This window comes from Stylophora pistillata, chromosome 1, assembly GCF_964205215.1.
Source record: "Stylophora pistillata chromosome 1, jaStyPist1.2, whole genome shotgun sequence".
Classification (NCBI taxonomy): Eukaryota; Metazoa; Cnidaria; class Anthozoa; order Scleractinia; family Pocilloporidae; genus Stylophora; species Stylophora pistillata.
The window spans coordinates 953945-970000 of NC_142519.1; the positions used below are offsets into that span (position 1 = coordinate 953945).

A 16056-nucleotide genomic window follows, 5' to 3' on the forward strand; every position below is an offset into this window, starting at 1 on the left:
GGGGATAGCTTTCTTCACTAACTTTTCTCCTTCGCATGAGGTTTTCGGCTCTCTGAACCCGCCTTACAGACGACGCCTCTTAATTTTTCCCTCATGGTTGGACGCTAAATGCTCAACAGCTTGAATCATGCATGTAAACGTGTTCTCTCGATGATGGGAAAAAATGTAACACGATGCATAGTTTATGATTGTTTGAACAAGGAAAACATGTCACTGCATAATTTCTTTTTGTTTTTCTTGAGAAGACACATCAAAACTCGATCGGGCCTCGTGCTTCAATGCGAGTTCCAAACACCTCGATATGAGCTATCATGACAACAACTGAATTCAAAGCGATCCGTAAACTACATGCATAAAACTTAAAGATGACGTACATTTTGAATTGTAAATATGCAAACCAGGGCCCAGTTGTATAAAGGTCGAGAGAATGAAAGAATGCAGTGAATTTAAATTCAGTATGAATTTATCTTATTCCTTTAAAGTTTTTTTTTTAATTACATCCTGTTTCACATAATTCAATAACTTACTACTTCCATCCCATCCCATTCCCCAGAGCACCTCCAATAAACCCCAAATTCACAATTATCTCACGTTTGTTCACAAGCCTTTCTCATTAGCATTGTTCCGGCCCCCTTCTAGCACCATTCGCTGTATAAAACCGGCGAAACTTTAAATGACGTCTGATTTAAATCTTGCTTGACTGAACAGTATACGCAAGAGGCTTTACCGTCTAGAAGTACCTGATTGGTCAGAAATGAAAAATGGTGATATAGAAATCATTGTTGGTTAGGACAGCTTCACGTGATCAGACAGCAGCAGAAGTTATCAGTATTACTCTCAACCACATCGCACTTTAGCGTTTAGCCAACCAAATAAGTTATTGGAAAGAGACAACGCCTTGGAAATGAAAGTAGACCTGATTTTTTTCACTCTTTTACTCTACGTCTCTGTCGGTAAGTTTATGATTCTGCAATTGCCTGAACTTAGTAAATACCTCATTCTCAAATCTGTTCACGTACTAGTCGATCGCGGCAGTTTAAAGCTGAGGTATTCCAATTAAAGCAAGAGTTTTAGTGGTTGAAGATACGACATCGATATCCTTGAGTCCACTATTCCATTCACCGACCTCGGTTTGCCTAGAGAAAAACCGAATGTCACAAGCTTTTAACATCTTAAAGACCCTTTGCTCTGAAGTTGTTGGCCGAATTTTCGTTCAGCACCGTTCGAAATGGGCCATACTGTTGCTGCCCAACAATTTCAACCATTTCAGATAGGATCACGGTGCATGCCATTGTCTTTTGAGTAATGTTAATTGTAGCTGATGATTGTTTTCTACCATGAGCTCCGCGCACAGTTGAAGGCCGTTGTCTACCTATACCAACAGGTGCTCCAAACTGGAGTATTTTTCCTTGAATTTTTTTTCAATTGTTTTGAAGTCCGGTCGTCTTGGATCTAACTCGTCGTTAAATATGGAACTGGGCCGAGTCTCATGCTTTTATATTTAACATTGAACATTTAAGGTCATTTGGAAAATTGAAGTGGATTTGTCAAGTAGCTCATTACACAATCAAAGAGTTGCTTTTATTCAGTGGTTAACTGAAGAGTCATGGCATCAATGATCGTAAAAACGGTCCTACTCCACAGGGACTGCTCCACGGCATCATCAGGGACAAGAAAAACACTAGTTTTTATTTTGTCATCCTCGATGATGCCGTGAATCGGCGAAAGCTTGAATTTTAAATATTTGAACATCAACTTTACAGAAGTTTAAGGCTTCCTTTGATTTTTTGCTAGTTTTAATATCAATTTCAAGTCCTGACTTCTCTTTTGAAAATACCTGACCACGATTTACGTCACTGCTTTATACATAGTTTGTTTTGTCTTGTTTTGACAGCTGATGGCTTAAATTGCTACCAGTGCCTAACCACCAAAGGATGGGATAAATGTGAGAAAATACAGACAGAGGTGACGTGTGAACGTGGCACCAACGCATGTAGTAAAGGCTCTGCAGAGGGGAAGAGTTATCAGGTGTCAACGGCAGTTTACGCTAAAGGTTGCGCTTACAGCTTTTCTCAGTGCAGAGCCAAATCATCCGCCTTCTGCAACAGTAAAGACCCTTCTTTGATAATCACCGATTGCCAAGTCAGCTGTTGTAGCGACGATTTGTGCAATGGAGCCCAAGTACGAGTTATCAGCGTCATCTTCCTGTCGGTATGCGCTGCTGTGGCTATATTTTGAGAGTGTCCCAGTTGTGGACATTACGTAGTTAGGAATTACAAATATTACCAGTATACCAATTTCACCGCATATTAAGAGCCAATGTTGTAGCCAAATCTTTCTCATTAATCCATTATAGACAAGCAGCTATTGAAGCTGACCTTAATTGTGTCAAGTTTAATTAGTAATAAAACAGTTTGAGGTAACCCTGTTGTTAAATCATTTGCAACCCAGTCAAAGTTACAATTTTCATTTTGAAATAATTGCACCGCGGGAATAACATTAACAATTTGTGGTTTTTAAAATTCGGGCTTCATGTTAAAGATGGTGTGGAGCGAGGAAACATAGCATTTTGAATCTTTGAAATGAATAATCCGGGCGATATTCTTCGTTACTGTTTTTGCAAAATTCTCCTGAACGACAAAATTCAAACATTATAAAACTCAATTTGGTTTTCTCTTATTTATCGAACACCAGCTGTTTCTTTCAATAGTCCTCATATGATAATAGCGGCTGATACAGTGCTCTATAGCAATCGATAAAGAAACAAGTCTGGTCGGGTCTGGTCCTGGAAGATCTGGAACGACCCTGAAAGAACATCGCAATAGAGTACGAAATTATCAGTAAGTTCTGTTTTCAAATTCCGATCGATGTCTGATGTTAGTCCAAGGAAGCAATATCGGTCACAAAACATTCATCGAGTTGAACCTCACATTAACTTCAGTTGCGCTTAAAAAAATTGGATGTTTAGATCCTTGTAGGTTCGATCCGAACAAACGTTTACCAAATACCAATACGGCATTACCGTTTAACTGAGACCCACCATATTCTTTGGATTCTTAGGGGTGTAATTTAGTCAGAATTTAACATATTACTCATATAGCCGGTTCTTAATTAGAGCACACTCCGCAACACCTCTTGCAAGCATGCTAATATGCCTAATGTGGATCTGACGTTTTAGAAACACTTTTCTGATTGGATAGTAGTTGGGTCCTTGAAGTCGATCGCTCAATATCGACTCGTTAGGAATTTCAACCCCCCTAGGGAGACTGTGAATTTACTTAGGAGTTCAACTACCTGATCACATATCAGTAGAGTAATCATCACACAACAGAAAGATATCAACAAGGAAGAAACTCGCTTGGAGTCTATCAAAATGAAAACCCCATTTCTCATCATTCTGACCATCCTCATTTCCACTGGTAAGTATTCTAACATACATCACTGTTAAGGAGATTTTTCTGTTCAAAGACGAATTTGGTTCTTGTTTTATAATTAGTTTTACATCGGTCAGTGATAAAAGGCGAGTGTTGTTCCGTAAGTGTATCAAAACACAGATGAGTGAGAATCTTGGCGTTGCTATCTTTGCTTTGATCAACTCCGATTGTTCAAAGTCGAGACAAACTAAATGTTTTCTAACAGGACATTCTAACTGTGATCCTTAAATGGAAGACGACGTAAAATTTTAAAACTGCATCAACGACTACGAGCAATTATGTTAATTACGATGAATATATGAAGTTCATATATTTTGAACCGCGGTTATAGATACGTATGATACACGATCCTCGCAATAGATAGCGCTATTTATGTAATAGCGAAAATCAGACCTGAAAAAAATCAGGCCTGTACGGGATTCGAACCACTGACCTCTGCGATACTAGTGCAGCGCTCTACCAATAGAGCTAACAAGCCAACTGGGAGCAGGCCGTTAATTTGATTCGTAATAAACCCGTGATGATTTTCGCTATTGCATAAATAGCGCTCTCTACTGCGAGGATCGTGCATCATACGCATCTATAACCGCAGTTCAAAATATATGAACTTCATATATTCATCGTATCTGATCTATCATCACGGGTTTATTACGAATCAACTTAACGGCCTGCTCCCAGTTGGCTTGTTAGCTCAACTGATAGAGCGCTGCACTAGTATCGCAGAGGTCAGTGGTTCGAATCCCGTACAGGCCTGATTTTTTTTCAGGTCTGATTTTCGCTATTGCATAAATAGCGCTCTCTACTGCGAAGATCGTGCATCATACGTAATTATGTTAATATTAGCAGGAACAAATGCATACTGATAAATACCACAAATCACGAGCAGCGGTGCATGCTATTACTAACATACCTAAATATACAAGGAAGTCTATAAAACAATGGCTATGCTCGTAATTTCAGCGAGTTTCTGGAAAACCAAGGACAACCAGAAAATTAAGTAAAAAATAAGTGCGTATTCTCTCACAATTTGCGTCCAAAGAAAACAGGAAAACGTGTGCCTCGGTGACTTGACCTTTCACCAAAACATTCTACATAGCTAGTAGGGCCGCGCAGTCAAATTCAGTATACGTAAGCGTGCTCAAAATCCCGATAGTGCACGCTGATAGCGTGAGCAAATCGCTTCGTGAGAATTTTTTTTTTTCGCGCGAGCGGCCATTGTTAGCGCGGAGAAAAATAATATATTTCGCGACAATAATGGATACAAACAGAGACTCGGCCTACTAGTCCCAAAACGAAGACAGTTTTTCGACCTTTTCCCTTGGGCTAGAGTTCTTAAATGAGGCAGGAGGCAGGAAAAGAGAAAAACAACGGAATAGGAGACTCTGCATCAGCGCCGTCACGATTCGCTTCAATAGTCCATTTTACAGTTGTGTGCTTGGTTGCCAAGCCCTTGAATGGGAGTGAGGCTGAGGGTGACCTTGTTATGATACAAACCTTGCTGCCTTTCAAGTGTAAATCACTTTGTTATCATGCTAACTAGATACAGGTCTCTATCATGACAAGGTCACCTTCAGCCTCACTCCAAATCAAAGGCTTGGTAACTAAGTACACAACTGTAAAATGGCCTATTGATGATCCATCAAAACGGACATCAGCTGTCAAACAAATAAAAAGAAGATAACTCTGAGCGGCTGCCGTCCTATCCATATAAATAACGCATTTAACGTAATTAATAAACCATCATATTATCATCCAAAACTTAAGAAATTTTCATAACACCAATATTTTCCACTTTCATCGAAAATTATGCATTGGTCGCGAACGTGGGTAATTGAGTGATCTAAACTCTTTGCTGATGAACTGGTTCAGATCGCTTTATTTGAAGTCTTTGTCCTGTTAATTAATTTGTCCCAGACATGATACAGCTCAGACTGATAATTTTCTTCAATCCTTTCTTACAGGGTATGCCCTCCAATGCCAGTCGTGCTTTTCTTTAAGTAGTTGGGAAGGCTGTGACAAGGTTCAGAAAGCGGTGACCTGTCCCTCCGGCTACGACCGCTGTGGAAAAGGGATTGTAGAGAGGAAAGGTACTGGAATTCATATCACAGGCTACAGTAGAGGCTGTATGAACGCAAACGAGTGCAATTCTGCCACAAATACCGCGTGCAATCTGGATGATGGGTCAACAAAAGTTACCAAATGTGATATCCACTGCTGCCACGGTTCCTTATGCAATGGAACCAAGTTACCAATGGCCAGCACCACACTGTTTTTGGCATGCGTTTTTGCTGCTTTTTTCTAGTTGAACTCAAGGCGTTGTAACCATCTGATAGTTTAAAGAAGAGATGCGTTGCATTTAAAAGTTATTCGTCATATTCTGTTTTTCAAGCCAGTTCATGTGAACTCTAGTAAACTTTTAGGCAATTTTTTACAAACAGTTTTCTTAACAAAACTGCTTTCATTGGCGAAAAGTGTCATTAACAACACTTGCTTTTCCGACTAAGCCTATTTAATCATTTCACTGCCATGATCTCATTAGTGATTCTCCTTTCTGTCTGCGATACAATTCTTATGTATTTGGCTTAAAGAATTTAGTATGGATTTACTAATACTTCCTTCGTTGATATTGTTCTTTATTCTCATCCCTTGTCTGCTTGATATCATGTTGATATTGTAAGGAGAAATTCTGTCTTCATCACTCATGGGAGTTAGGGAGTTGAGGAACTTTTTAATGGGTAGATATTTCATCCTGAAAATTTTCCTTTTGGGTCCTCCCTGCCCGAAAACGCAACAAGGTATTCTCTTCTACTTTTAGTATTAAATGATTGCTGTAATTTCAAGAAACAAATGTATATCGAGACACCCTTTGGTGAGAGCAACAAAGTGAGTTCATTATCTTGTTTCGCCCGTGGACTAACAATTCATGCGTTAGGGGTTTTGAAAGTCGTATCTGCCAAATAAAAAGACTAGATAATTTTTCGATTATCAACCCTTTTTCAGGTTTTTTTTCGCAAACAGGTAATTTCAGTAAAGAGATGAGGCATCGTGAGGCTTTTATGGAAATAAAGATGCTTTTTAAGCGACTCGAACATGCAGTAATTTTACTTAGTTACGTATATCTTCGTCATATCTCAGTTCATGCAGAACATCATGCACGGTTCAGCAAGTTAAAGCAACAACTCTGTCGCCAGAAGGTCAAACGAGCGGCTGGGGTTGATATTACTCACAAATTTAAGAAATGAGTGTTGAGGAATTTCGAAATTTTCTGAACAAAACATAAAAAAGAAAATAATAAAAGAGATATTGGCCTCGTTGGTAAATAGACGGAATACAGCTTGAAGCAGTAAAATAAAGCGTGCGATTGGTTGGTTTGTTTCCGCTCCCATGATAACAAAAAATGATATAGGCATGATGATTAGACAAACGTATTTGCGGTCAAAATACGTTATTTGTGCTTCCTGGTGCGCTCTCTAATGATATGTTTGGCTGTTTGCACACAGTGAGTAGGAGGGATTTTTTTCTGTGGCCAGTTGATGTCCTAACAGTCGCAGAACTAAAATAACAGAATTCTCAAGTTCAGTTCCGAGGAAAGGCAAGATCCAAGAATGGTGGTCTCGACGAAGGTAAGTACAGTAACACTCGCGTAGCTCCAAGTGTTTTAACACGAAAGCCGGAAAGTTTTTCCGACCTTGGTAAGTCAGTCAATTCTAAACAGTAATTTTCTTCCAACCGGGCCATCAGATCTTACATGTACTCAATCGCGTTATTTTCTTTTCGAAATAATTGTTAGCTTTAGTTATCAAAGTTGGGAAAATATTTAATTAAATTTCAAGCGTTCTCATAGGTTCGTGTTCATGGATCAGAGAAGAAAGAATTGCAAATTTGTGGACTTGATTTGGCGGAAATACGCAGATGTTGGCATCTTACAAAGATATCGATTTCCAATGTAAGCATATTGCGGTTTGGATCGAAGACGACTTAAATTTACTCCATGACATCAGTTTAATGCTGAAAATGAAAAATCGATTATATTCCGTTTCCCAGCAATAATTTTGACACTTTGAGCGTTCGTGATACCAATACGGCATTACCGTTTAACTGAGACCCACCATATTCTTTGGATTCTTAGGGGTGTAATTTGGTCAGAATTTAACATATTACTCCTATAGCCGGTTCTTAATTAGAGCACACTCCGCAACACCTCTTGCAAGCATGCTAATATGCCTAATATGGATCTGACGTTTTAGAAACACCTTTCTGATTGGATAGTAGTTGGGTCCTTGAAGTCGATCGCTCAATATCGACTCGCTAGGAATTTCAACCCCTCTAGGGAGACTGTGAATTTACTTAGGAGTTCAACTACCTGATCACATGTCAGTAGAATAGTCATCACACAACAGAAAGATATCAACAAGGAAGAAACTCGCTTGGAGTCTATCAAAATGAAAACCCCATTTCTCATCATTCTGACCATCCTCATTTCCACTGGTAAGTATTCTAACATACATCACTGTTAAGGAGATTTTTCTGTTCAAAGACGAATTTGGTTCTTGTTTTATAATTAGTTTTACATCATCGGTCATATGGTTAAACACAGATGAGTGAGAATCTTGGCGTTGCTATCTTTGCTTTGATCAACTCCGATTGTTCAAAGTCGAGACAAACTAAATGTTTTCTAACAGGACATTCTAACTGTGATCCTTAAATGGAAGACGACGTAAAATTTTAAAACTGCATCAACGACTACGAGCAATTATGTTAATTACGATGAATATATGAAGTTCATATATTTTGAACCGCGGTTATAGATACGTATGATACACGATCCTCGCAATAGATAGCGCTATTTATGTAATAGCGAAAATCAGACCTGAAAAAAATCAGGCCTGTACGGGATTCGAACCACTGACCTCTGCGATACTAGTGCAGCGCTCTACCAATAGAGCTAACAAGCCAACTGGGAGCAGGCCGTTAATTTGATTCGTAATAAACCCGTGATGATTTTCGCTATTGCATAAATAGCGCTCTCTACTGCGAGGATCGTGCATCATACGCATCTATAACCGCAGTTCAAAATATATGAACTTCATATATTCATCGTATCTGATCTATCATCACGGGTTTATTACGAATCAACTTAACGGCCTGCTCCCAGTTGGCTTGTTAGCTCAACTGATAGAGCGCTGCACTAGTATCGCAGAGGTCAGTGGTTCGAATCCCGTACAGGCCTGATTTTTTTTCAGGTCTGATTTTCGCTATTGCATAAATAGCGCTCTCTACTGCGAAGATCGTGCATCATACGTAATTATGTTAATATTAGCAAGAACAAATGCATACTGATAAATACCACAAATCACGAGCAGCGGTGCATGCTATTACTAACATACCTAAATATACAAGGAAGTCTATAAAACAATGGCTATGCTCTTAATTTCAGCGAGTTTCTGGAAAACCAAGGACAACCAGAAAATTAAGTAAAAAATAAGTGCGTATTCTCTCACAATTTGCGTCCAAAGAAAACAGGAAAACGTGTGCCTCGGTGACTTGACCTTTCACCAAAACATTTTACATAGCTAGTAGGGCCGCGCAGTCAAATTCAGTATACGTAAGCGTGCTCAAAATCCCGATAGTGCACGCTGATAGCGTGAGCAAATCGCTTCGTGAGAATTTTTTTTTTTCGCGCGAGCGGCCATTGTTAGCGCGGAGAAAAATAATATATTTCGCGACAATAATGGATACAAACAGAGACTCGGCCTACTAGTCCCAAAACGAAGACAGTTTTTCGACCTTTTCCCTTGGGCTAGAGTTCTTAAATGAGGCAGGAGGCAGGAAAAGAGAAAAACAACGGAATAGGAGACTCTGCATCAGCGCCGTCACGATTCGCTTCAATAGTCCATTTTACAGTTGTGTGCTTGGTTGCCAAGCCCTTGAATGGGAGTGAGGCTGAGGGTGACCTTGTTATGATACAAACCTTGCTGCCTTTCAAGTGTAAATCACTTTGTTATCATGCTAACTAGATACAGGTCTCTATCATGACAAGGTCACCTTCAGCCTCACTCCAAATCAAAGGCTTGGTAACTAAGTACACAACTGTAAAATGGCCTATTGATGATCCATCAAAACAGACATCAGCTGTCAAACAAATAAAAAGAAGATAACTCTGAGCGGCTGCCGTCCTATCCATATAAATAACGCATTTAACATAATTAATAAACCATCATATTATCATCCAAAACTTAAGAAATTTTCATAACACCAATATTTTCCACTTTCATCGAAAATTATGCATTGGTCGCGAACGTGGGTAATTGAGTGATCTAAACTCTTTGCTGATGAACTGGTTCAGATCGCTTTATTTGAAGTCTTTGTCCTGTTAATTAATTTGTCCCAGACATGATACAGCTCAGACTGATAATTTTCTTCAATCCTTTCTCACAGGGTATGCCCTCCAATGCCAGTCGTGCTTTTCTTTCAGTAGTTGGGAAGGCTGTGACAAGGTTCAGAAAGCGGTGATCTGTCCGTCCGGCTACGACCGCTGTGGAAAAGCGATTGTAGAGAGGAAAGGTACTGGAATTCATATCACAGGCTACAGTAGAGGCTGTATGAACGCAAACCAGTGCAATTCTGCCACAAATATCGCGTGCAATCTGGATGATGGGTCAACAAAAGTTACCAAATGTGATATCCACTGCTGCCACGGTTCCTTATGCAATGGAACCAAGTTACCAATGGCCAGCACCACACTGTTTTTGGCATGCGTTTTTGCTGCTTTTTTCTAGTTGAACTCAAGGCGTTGTAACCATCTGATGGTTTAAAGAAGAGATGCGTTACATTTAAAAGTTATTCGTCATATTCTGTTTTTCAAGCCAGTTCATGTGAACTCTAGTAAACTTTTAGGCAATTTTTTACAAACAGTTTTCTTAACAAAACTGCTTTCATTGGCGAAAAGTGTCATTAACAACACTTGCTTTTCCGACTAAGCCTATTTAATCATTTCACTGCCATGATCTCATTAGTGATTCTCCTTTCTGTCTGCGATACAATTCTTATGTATTTGGCTTAAAGAATTTAGTATGGATTTACTAATACTTCCTTCGTTGATATTGTTCTTTATTCTCATCCCTTGTCTGCTTGATATCATGTTGATATTGTAAGGAGAAATTCTGTCTTCATCACTCATGGGAGTTAGAGAGTTGAGGAACTTTTTAATGGGTAGATATTTCATCCTGAAATATCTACCCATTAAAGTTTTTCAGGAAAATTTTCCTTTTGGGTCCTCCCTGCCCGAAAACGCAACAAGGTATTCTCTTCTACTTTTAGTATTAAATGATTGCTGTAATTTCAAGAAACAAATATATATCGAGACACCCTTTGGTGAGAGCAACAAAGTGAGTTCATTATCTTGTTTCGCCCGTGGACTAACAATTCATGCGTTAGGGGTTTTGAAAGTCGTATCTGCCAAATAAAAAGACTAGATAATTTTTCGATTATCAACCCTTTTTCAGGTTTTTTTCGCAAACAGGTAATTTCAGTAAAGAGATGAGGCATCGTGAGGCTTTTATGGAAATAAAGATGCTTTTTAAGCGACTCGAACATGCAGTAATTTTACTTAGTTACGTATATCTTCGTCATATCTCAGTTCATGCAGAACATCATGCACGGTTCAGCAAGTTAAAGCAACAACTCTGTCGCCAGAAGGTCAAACGAGCGGCTGGGGTTGATATTACTCACAAATTTAAGAAATGAGTGTTGAGGAATTTCGAAATTTTCTGAACAAAACATAAAAAAGAAAATAATAAAAGAGATATTGGCCTCGTTGGTAAATAGACGGAATACAGCTTGAAGCAGTAAAATAAAGCGTGCGATTGGTTGGTTTGTTTCCGCTCCCATGACAACAAAAAATGATATAGGCATGATGATTAGACAAACGTATTTGCGGTCAAAATACGTTATTTGTGCTTCCTGGTGCGCTCTCTAATGATATGTTTGGCTCTTTGCACACAGTGAGTAGGAGGGATTTTTTTCTGTGGCCAGTCGATGTCCTAAAAGTCGCAGAACTAAAATAACAGAATCCTCAAGTTCAGTTCCGAGGAAAGGCAAGATCCAAGAATGGTGGTCTCGACGAAGGTAAGTACAGTAACACTCGCGTAGCTCCAAGTGTTTTAACACGAAAGCCTGAAAGTTTTTCCGACCTTGGTAAGTCAGTCAATTCTAAACAGTAATTTTCTTCCAACCGGGCCATCAGATCTTACATATATTCAATCGCGTTATTTTCTTTTCGAAATAATTGTTAGCTTTAGTTATCAAAGTTGGGAAAATATTTAATTAAATTTCAAGCGTTCTCATAGGTTCGTGTTCATGGATCAGAGAAGAAAGAATTGCAAATTTGTGGACTTGATTTGGTGGAAAAACGCAGATGTTGGCATCTTACAAAGATATCGATTTCCAATGTAAGCATATTGCGGTTTGGATCGAAGACGACTTAAATTTAGCTCGGTGACATCACTTTAATGCTGAAAATGAAAAATCGATATTATTCCTGTTCCCAGCAATAATTTTGACACTTTGAGCGTGATACTTTGCATGTACCGTAAATTTTAACGGTTCAGTGAAGGCGTTCCGGTTTTTGTTTCGTGAATTGAATGGAAAGTAAAGAGCATAACCTGGGGTTAGCGCCTCCAAACGAGAGCCCCTTCAAATATGGAAGATGAAACATTTTCACTCACAGAAAGAATGATACTGTTATAAAATAATAAAACTAGATGTGTTTGGGAACTACTAAAATTAGAGTGTTCTGGCTAAGTGTTTGGGAATTGTTTAGGCCTGTTACATTATCTTGAAATGTGTGAGTCTTGCGAGCCTTGGTTTGTCTTGTGCTGCATGTAAGACCACACATTTATTTTTACCTTTGGAGTGATATGTCCCTGACGGTTGTATAGGGCTTAATTCTCGTAAGATAATCGTCATCTCTATTCGTGTTTGGGTTGTTTAGGTTCTAGTTCTCGAAGATTGGTTTTCTTTCAAGTACTTTGTTTTTCATTTGGAATGTCTCGTGAAATTTTTTGAGTTAACGTTCGAAAATGATGTTTACTCTGCTAACGTCAGTTTCCCCGTAAGCCCAAACATGCCTATTGGTAGGATATTTAACTCAGCCATGTACTTAGGGCTGAATTAGAAAGTGGGAGAGACAGAGACTTAGAGAGTGAACTAAAAATTTCCTGATCAGACTCCTGGTGCCTCCCGTTTGCGCGTGGTGCTCGAGCTTGTTTACCCCAATAGTTCAACTGTAGACCACCCTCTCCCCATTGCCTAAAAATAGTTAGACACTGCTTGCCTCATTCTTCAGTTTTCAAACGCGATCGAGTAATGCCATGAAGAACTATCAAAGTTAATTAATTCGATCTCTTTAACCGCCAGCACCTGCTACTGATTTCGTCCCTTCTTATTCAGCTGTCAACCAACCTACATGCTCTGACGGTAAGTACATGTGCATGCGTATGTTCTGGTACCCTAGCTGAGTAATGTTGACTCAAAGTAGCGCTAGTTTGACCGATGTTGAAAATGTCAATTCAGTGGACCTAACTCAGGGGACAGCCCTAATATTCAGATAATATGTGTTCAGAATAGCGGCGACTCCTCACTGACCCTAAAATATACCATAATAGTCATATTGTTTCCCACAATCAGAACCAAAGGGGATTTTACACTATTTTAAGGAAATACCTGTGGCATGTGCTCCAGTACAAACGGTTAAACACCATTGGGACTGGGAAAAATATCCCCTGACTAACTGTACTGCTAGTCATAACAAATGCCAAGGTTCCAAATAGTTCACTGTTAATTCAGTCATCTTGTTTACGGACTCGTATTCGAAATCTATAAACACATTAGAATTATAGTTAACAAATGCTGGGATCAATATAAATTAACAGAGGACAATATTTACATGCCCGTTGGTGTCTCTCAAATCTGCGACTAGTAGTGATGGCTTCAACGATCCTATCAATTAATTACGTTAGACATTGTTACGTCATGTCGCATAAAAAACGTCACCCATTAATTTTATGTTTGAACGAAACACCAACAAAGTCCTTGTAACTGAAGTAAAAAGTCATGCCGACTACATGAACCTGTGCCCTATCTAAGAGGAGTCTCAATCTAAAGTTCCTGCTTCTAAATATACATTTATGCTCTCTCATTAGATTACCACGGATGACTGTGGATCTGGAAAAGGATGCTTTAGGTTTCCAGAATCCTGCACTAACGACTGTAAATTCCTTGTGACGTACAATGCAAGCGGCAGGGATAAAGTGGAGTTCGAGCTGAGCGGCAGAGGGGACTGGGTAGCAGTTGGATTTAGTAATGACCGTGAAATGGTAATATCATCAGACAAGAGAGCATGGCTAGAATAAAAGCCTATCGATAAACTACAAACATAGGTTACCGGACATGAGCGCCATGCAAGCATGAGTGCTTTGCCTTTCTTAATAATTAAAAAAAAAAACATACTATAAGAAAGTGAGAAGATGAATTTGGCAAAACCCCATATGTATCTTACATTTGATTGCGATAAATACCCTCTAACATGAACATACACTTAGCTTAGATGTTCCTGGAAGATAATCTAAAAGTAGAGAGTCATTGCTGTCTAAAACCAAATCTAAACAAATAGCTGGACCGAAAGTTGATTTAATGAGGAACTGATCAACCTCAAGAGCGGGAAAATGCGAGTCAGCAACTCAACATGTGACTGACTAGTCTTGCCCCTGATTGGGTAAGAGAATGGTGCAAGCTTTCTTATCTAATAAGAGTCGGTGCCGAAAAAGAAAACCCATGCAAACTCGGAATACGTTCGACACTTTTGAAAATTTTGTCGAAACGATTTACAGAGTAACCGAGTAAACATCATTAAGGAAATCCTTGAAATTAGCAGATGGGCAGTTTTAACGTGGGCATTCGCAATACAGTGATGCTTTGTAATTATTTTGATGCTTTATATCTCCTCCCATTTTTATATCATAGCCCGATACAGACATTCTTCTTTGCGCAAGTAACAGGGAGCTCAGCGGTCACTATTATACTTCAGCTAAGAGTACTCCTTCTATGACAACTCCTGTAAGTACCACCACGCACTTAATGCATCTATTGAATTACCAGATTAATTCAAAGACATAAAGATGGTTTTTTGTTTCTCTTGGTTGAATGAAGCTAATTTTATGCTGTTGATGTATCATTATTTTCTCGCACGACAAGTTACACTATAAGATTCGTTTCCAGACTATTTAGGGAAATTCTTGTTTCGTTCAGATTCCTGCAGCAGTGACGATAATTGATCATGCCAACGAAGGTGGAATGGTCAAGTGCAGGTAGCTCTTTCCTTTATTGATAATATAAAGCTCAGTTTTCTCGTCCATACATGATTACACTACGGTTCAATCTTGGTATCAAGGGGATGATATTTGAGATAAAGTAAGTACCTGAGTGTCTCAGTGTCTAAGCAAAAATCTAGACAGTTGTGGTAAAATGTCTGGTTGTAACAGTTTTTATCTCCTGTCACGCTAAGAAGAGAAAACGAAGACTTCTGTCCATTTGCTTTTGAATAATCATGATCTCTCGAAATTCGAGGATCTTGCTCGGGACGCTTAGTAATGAGACGGGTCTGTAGTTGAACAATTTTAGGACCCGTTCTTTTCCTTGTGTTTATAAATGATATACCTTTGAGTATACGGGACTCTACACTGGACATTTATGCTAACGATACGACCTTATCAAAAAGCGCTGGTTGGGAAAACATCTCAGCCATCAACCACGCCCTAAATCAGGATCTTAAACGCCTAGCTGAATGGTCGGCACAGAATAAGATGTTCATAAATAATCAAAAAACCAAGTCCATGCTAGTAACAGGGAGGCGCCTACGGAACAAAGTTGCCCCTCTTTCAATTGATGTTAATTTGAATGGAAATTCCATTGAGAATGTCACCGATTTTCAAGCTTCTTGGCATAACGTTGGATAAAACGTTGCTTTTGATCGTCAGATAGAGGAGTTGAGCAAAAAACTTGTGAAACGGATAGGTCTCTTTCGTCATATAAGTCCTTATCTAAAACGGAATCAATGTGAAATTTATTACTCCACGATTATAAAACCTGTGTTCCTTTATAGCAGTTCGATATCGAACTCTTGTAATAAGGAAAATCTTCAGAAACTTTTTCGTCTTCAGAAAGGGCGGCTAGAATTATTTTAAATGCCGAAAAAACGGCCCCTTCTGTTCATTTATTCAATACTTAAACTTGATTCCTTTCTATGCCGAGTCATATGTAAATCGTTGTACCTTAACCTACAAAAGACTTAATGGTAATACTCCAGAATATATAAATGCCTTACTGATTAAAAACTCTGACATCCATAATAAAAAAAACAGATTCTGTAACCTAAATTTAAGTTGTCCTCGCTACAAGAGATGTACGGAAGGTGGCCGGAGGTTCACCGTAAGAGCAATCCAAGATTGGAACAAGCTAAATGTAGACCTTAAACGTAGTCCTAGCGCAAAACATTTTAAAGGATCACTCTATAAATCAATTTTTAAAAATCAATTTATTAGTCAGTCTTTTATTAATATCTAGT

At 38.9% G+C, this 16056-nt stretch overlaps 3 protein-coding genes across 5 annotated transcripts in view; all 3 read left to right on the plus strand.

The window, feature by feature from the left end:
* Nucleotides 1–3265: 3265 nt before the first annotated feature.
* Nucleotides 3266–6517, plus strand: LOC148740733 (uncharacterized). Its single transcript, XM_088730052.1, has 2 exons — nt 3266–3419; nt 5396–6517. Exons 1-2 carry the CDS (start codon nt 3374–3376, stop codon nt 5734–5736), a joined length of 387 nt encoding a protein of 128 aa, XP_088586178.1. The 5' UTR covers nt 3266–3373; the 3' UTR covers nt 5737–6517.
* Nucleotides 6518–6895: 378 nt separating this feature from the next.
* The window catches only part of LOC111335258 (uncharacterized), a 15136-nt gene continuing 5975 nt past the window's right edge, over nt 6896–16056 (plus strand). The window contains exons 1-6 of one of the 3 annotated variants that reach the window (XM_088730016.1): nt 11403–11561; nt 11783–11884; nt 12852–12911; nt 13637–13810; nt 14457–14549; nt 14742–14800. In XM_088730016.1, coding sequence (XP_088586142.1) covers nt 11544–11561; nt 11783–11884; nt 12852–12911; nt 13637–13810; nt 14457–14549; nt 14742–14800 — 506 coding nt within the window. In that variant the 5' untranslated portion in view covers nt 11403–11543. Of the gene's footprint in view, nt 7058–11401; nt 11562–11782; nt 11885–12851; nt 12912–13636; nt 13811–14456; nt 14550–14741; nt 14801–16056 lie in introns of those variants that run through there. The other 2 variants (XM_088730030.1, XM_088730025.1) reach the window with 2 other exon arrangements.
* LOC111335277 (uncharacterized) lies at nt 7763–11027 on the plus strand. The gene is made up of 2 exons (XM_022941153.2): nt 7763–7922; nt 9873–11027. The coding sequence occupies exons 1-2, from the start codon at nt 7877–7879 to the stop codon at nt 10211–10213; spliced, it is 387 nt and encodes a 128-aa protein (XP_022796888.2). The 5' UTR covers nt 7763–7876; the 3' UTR covers nt 10214–11027.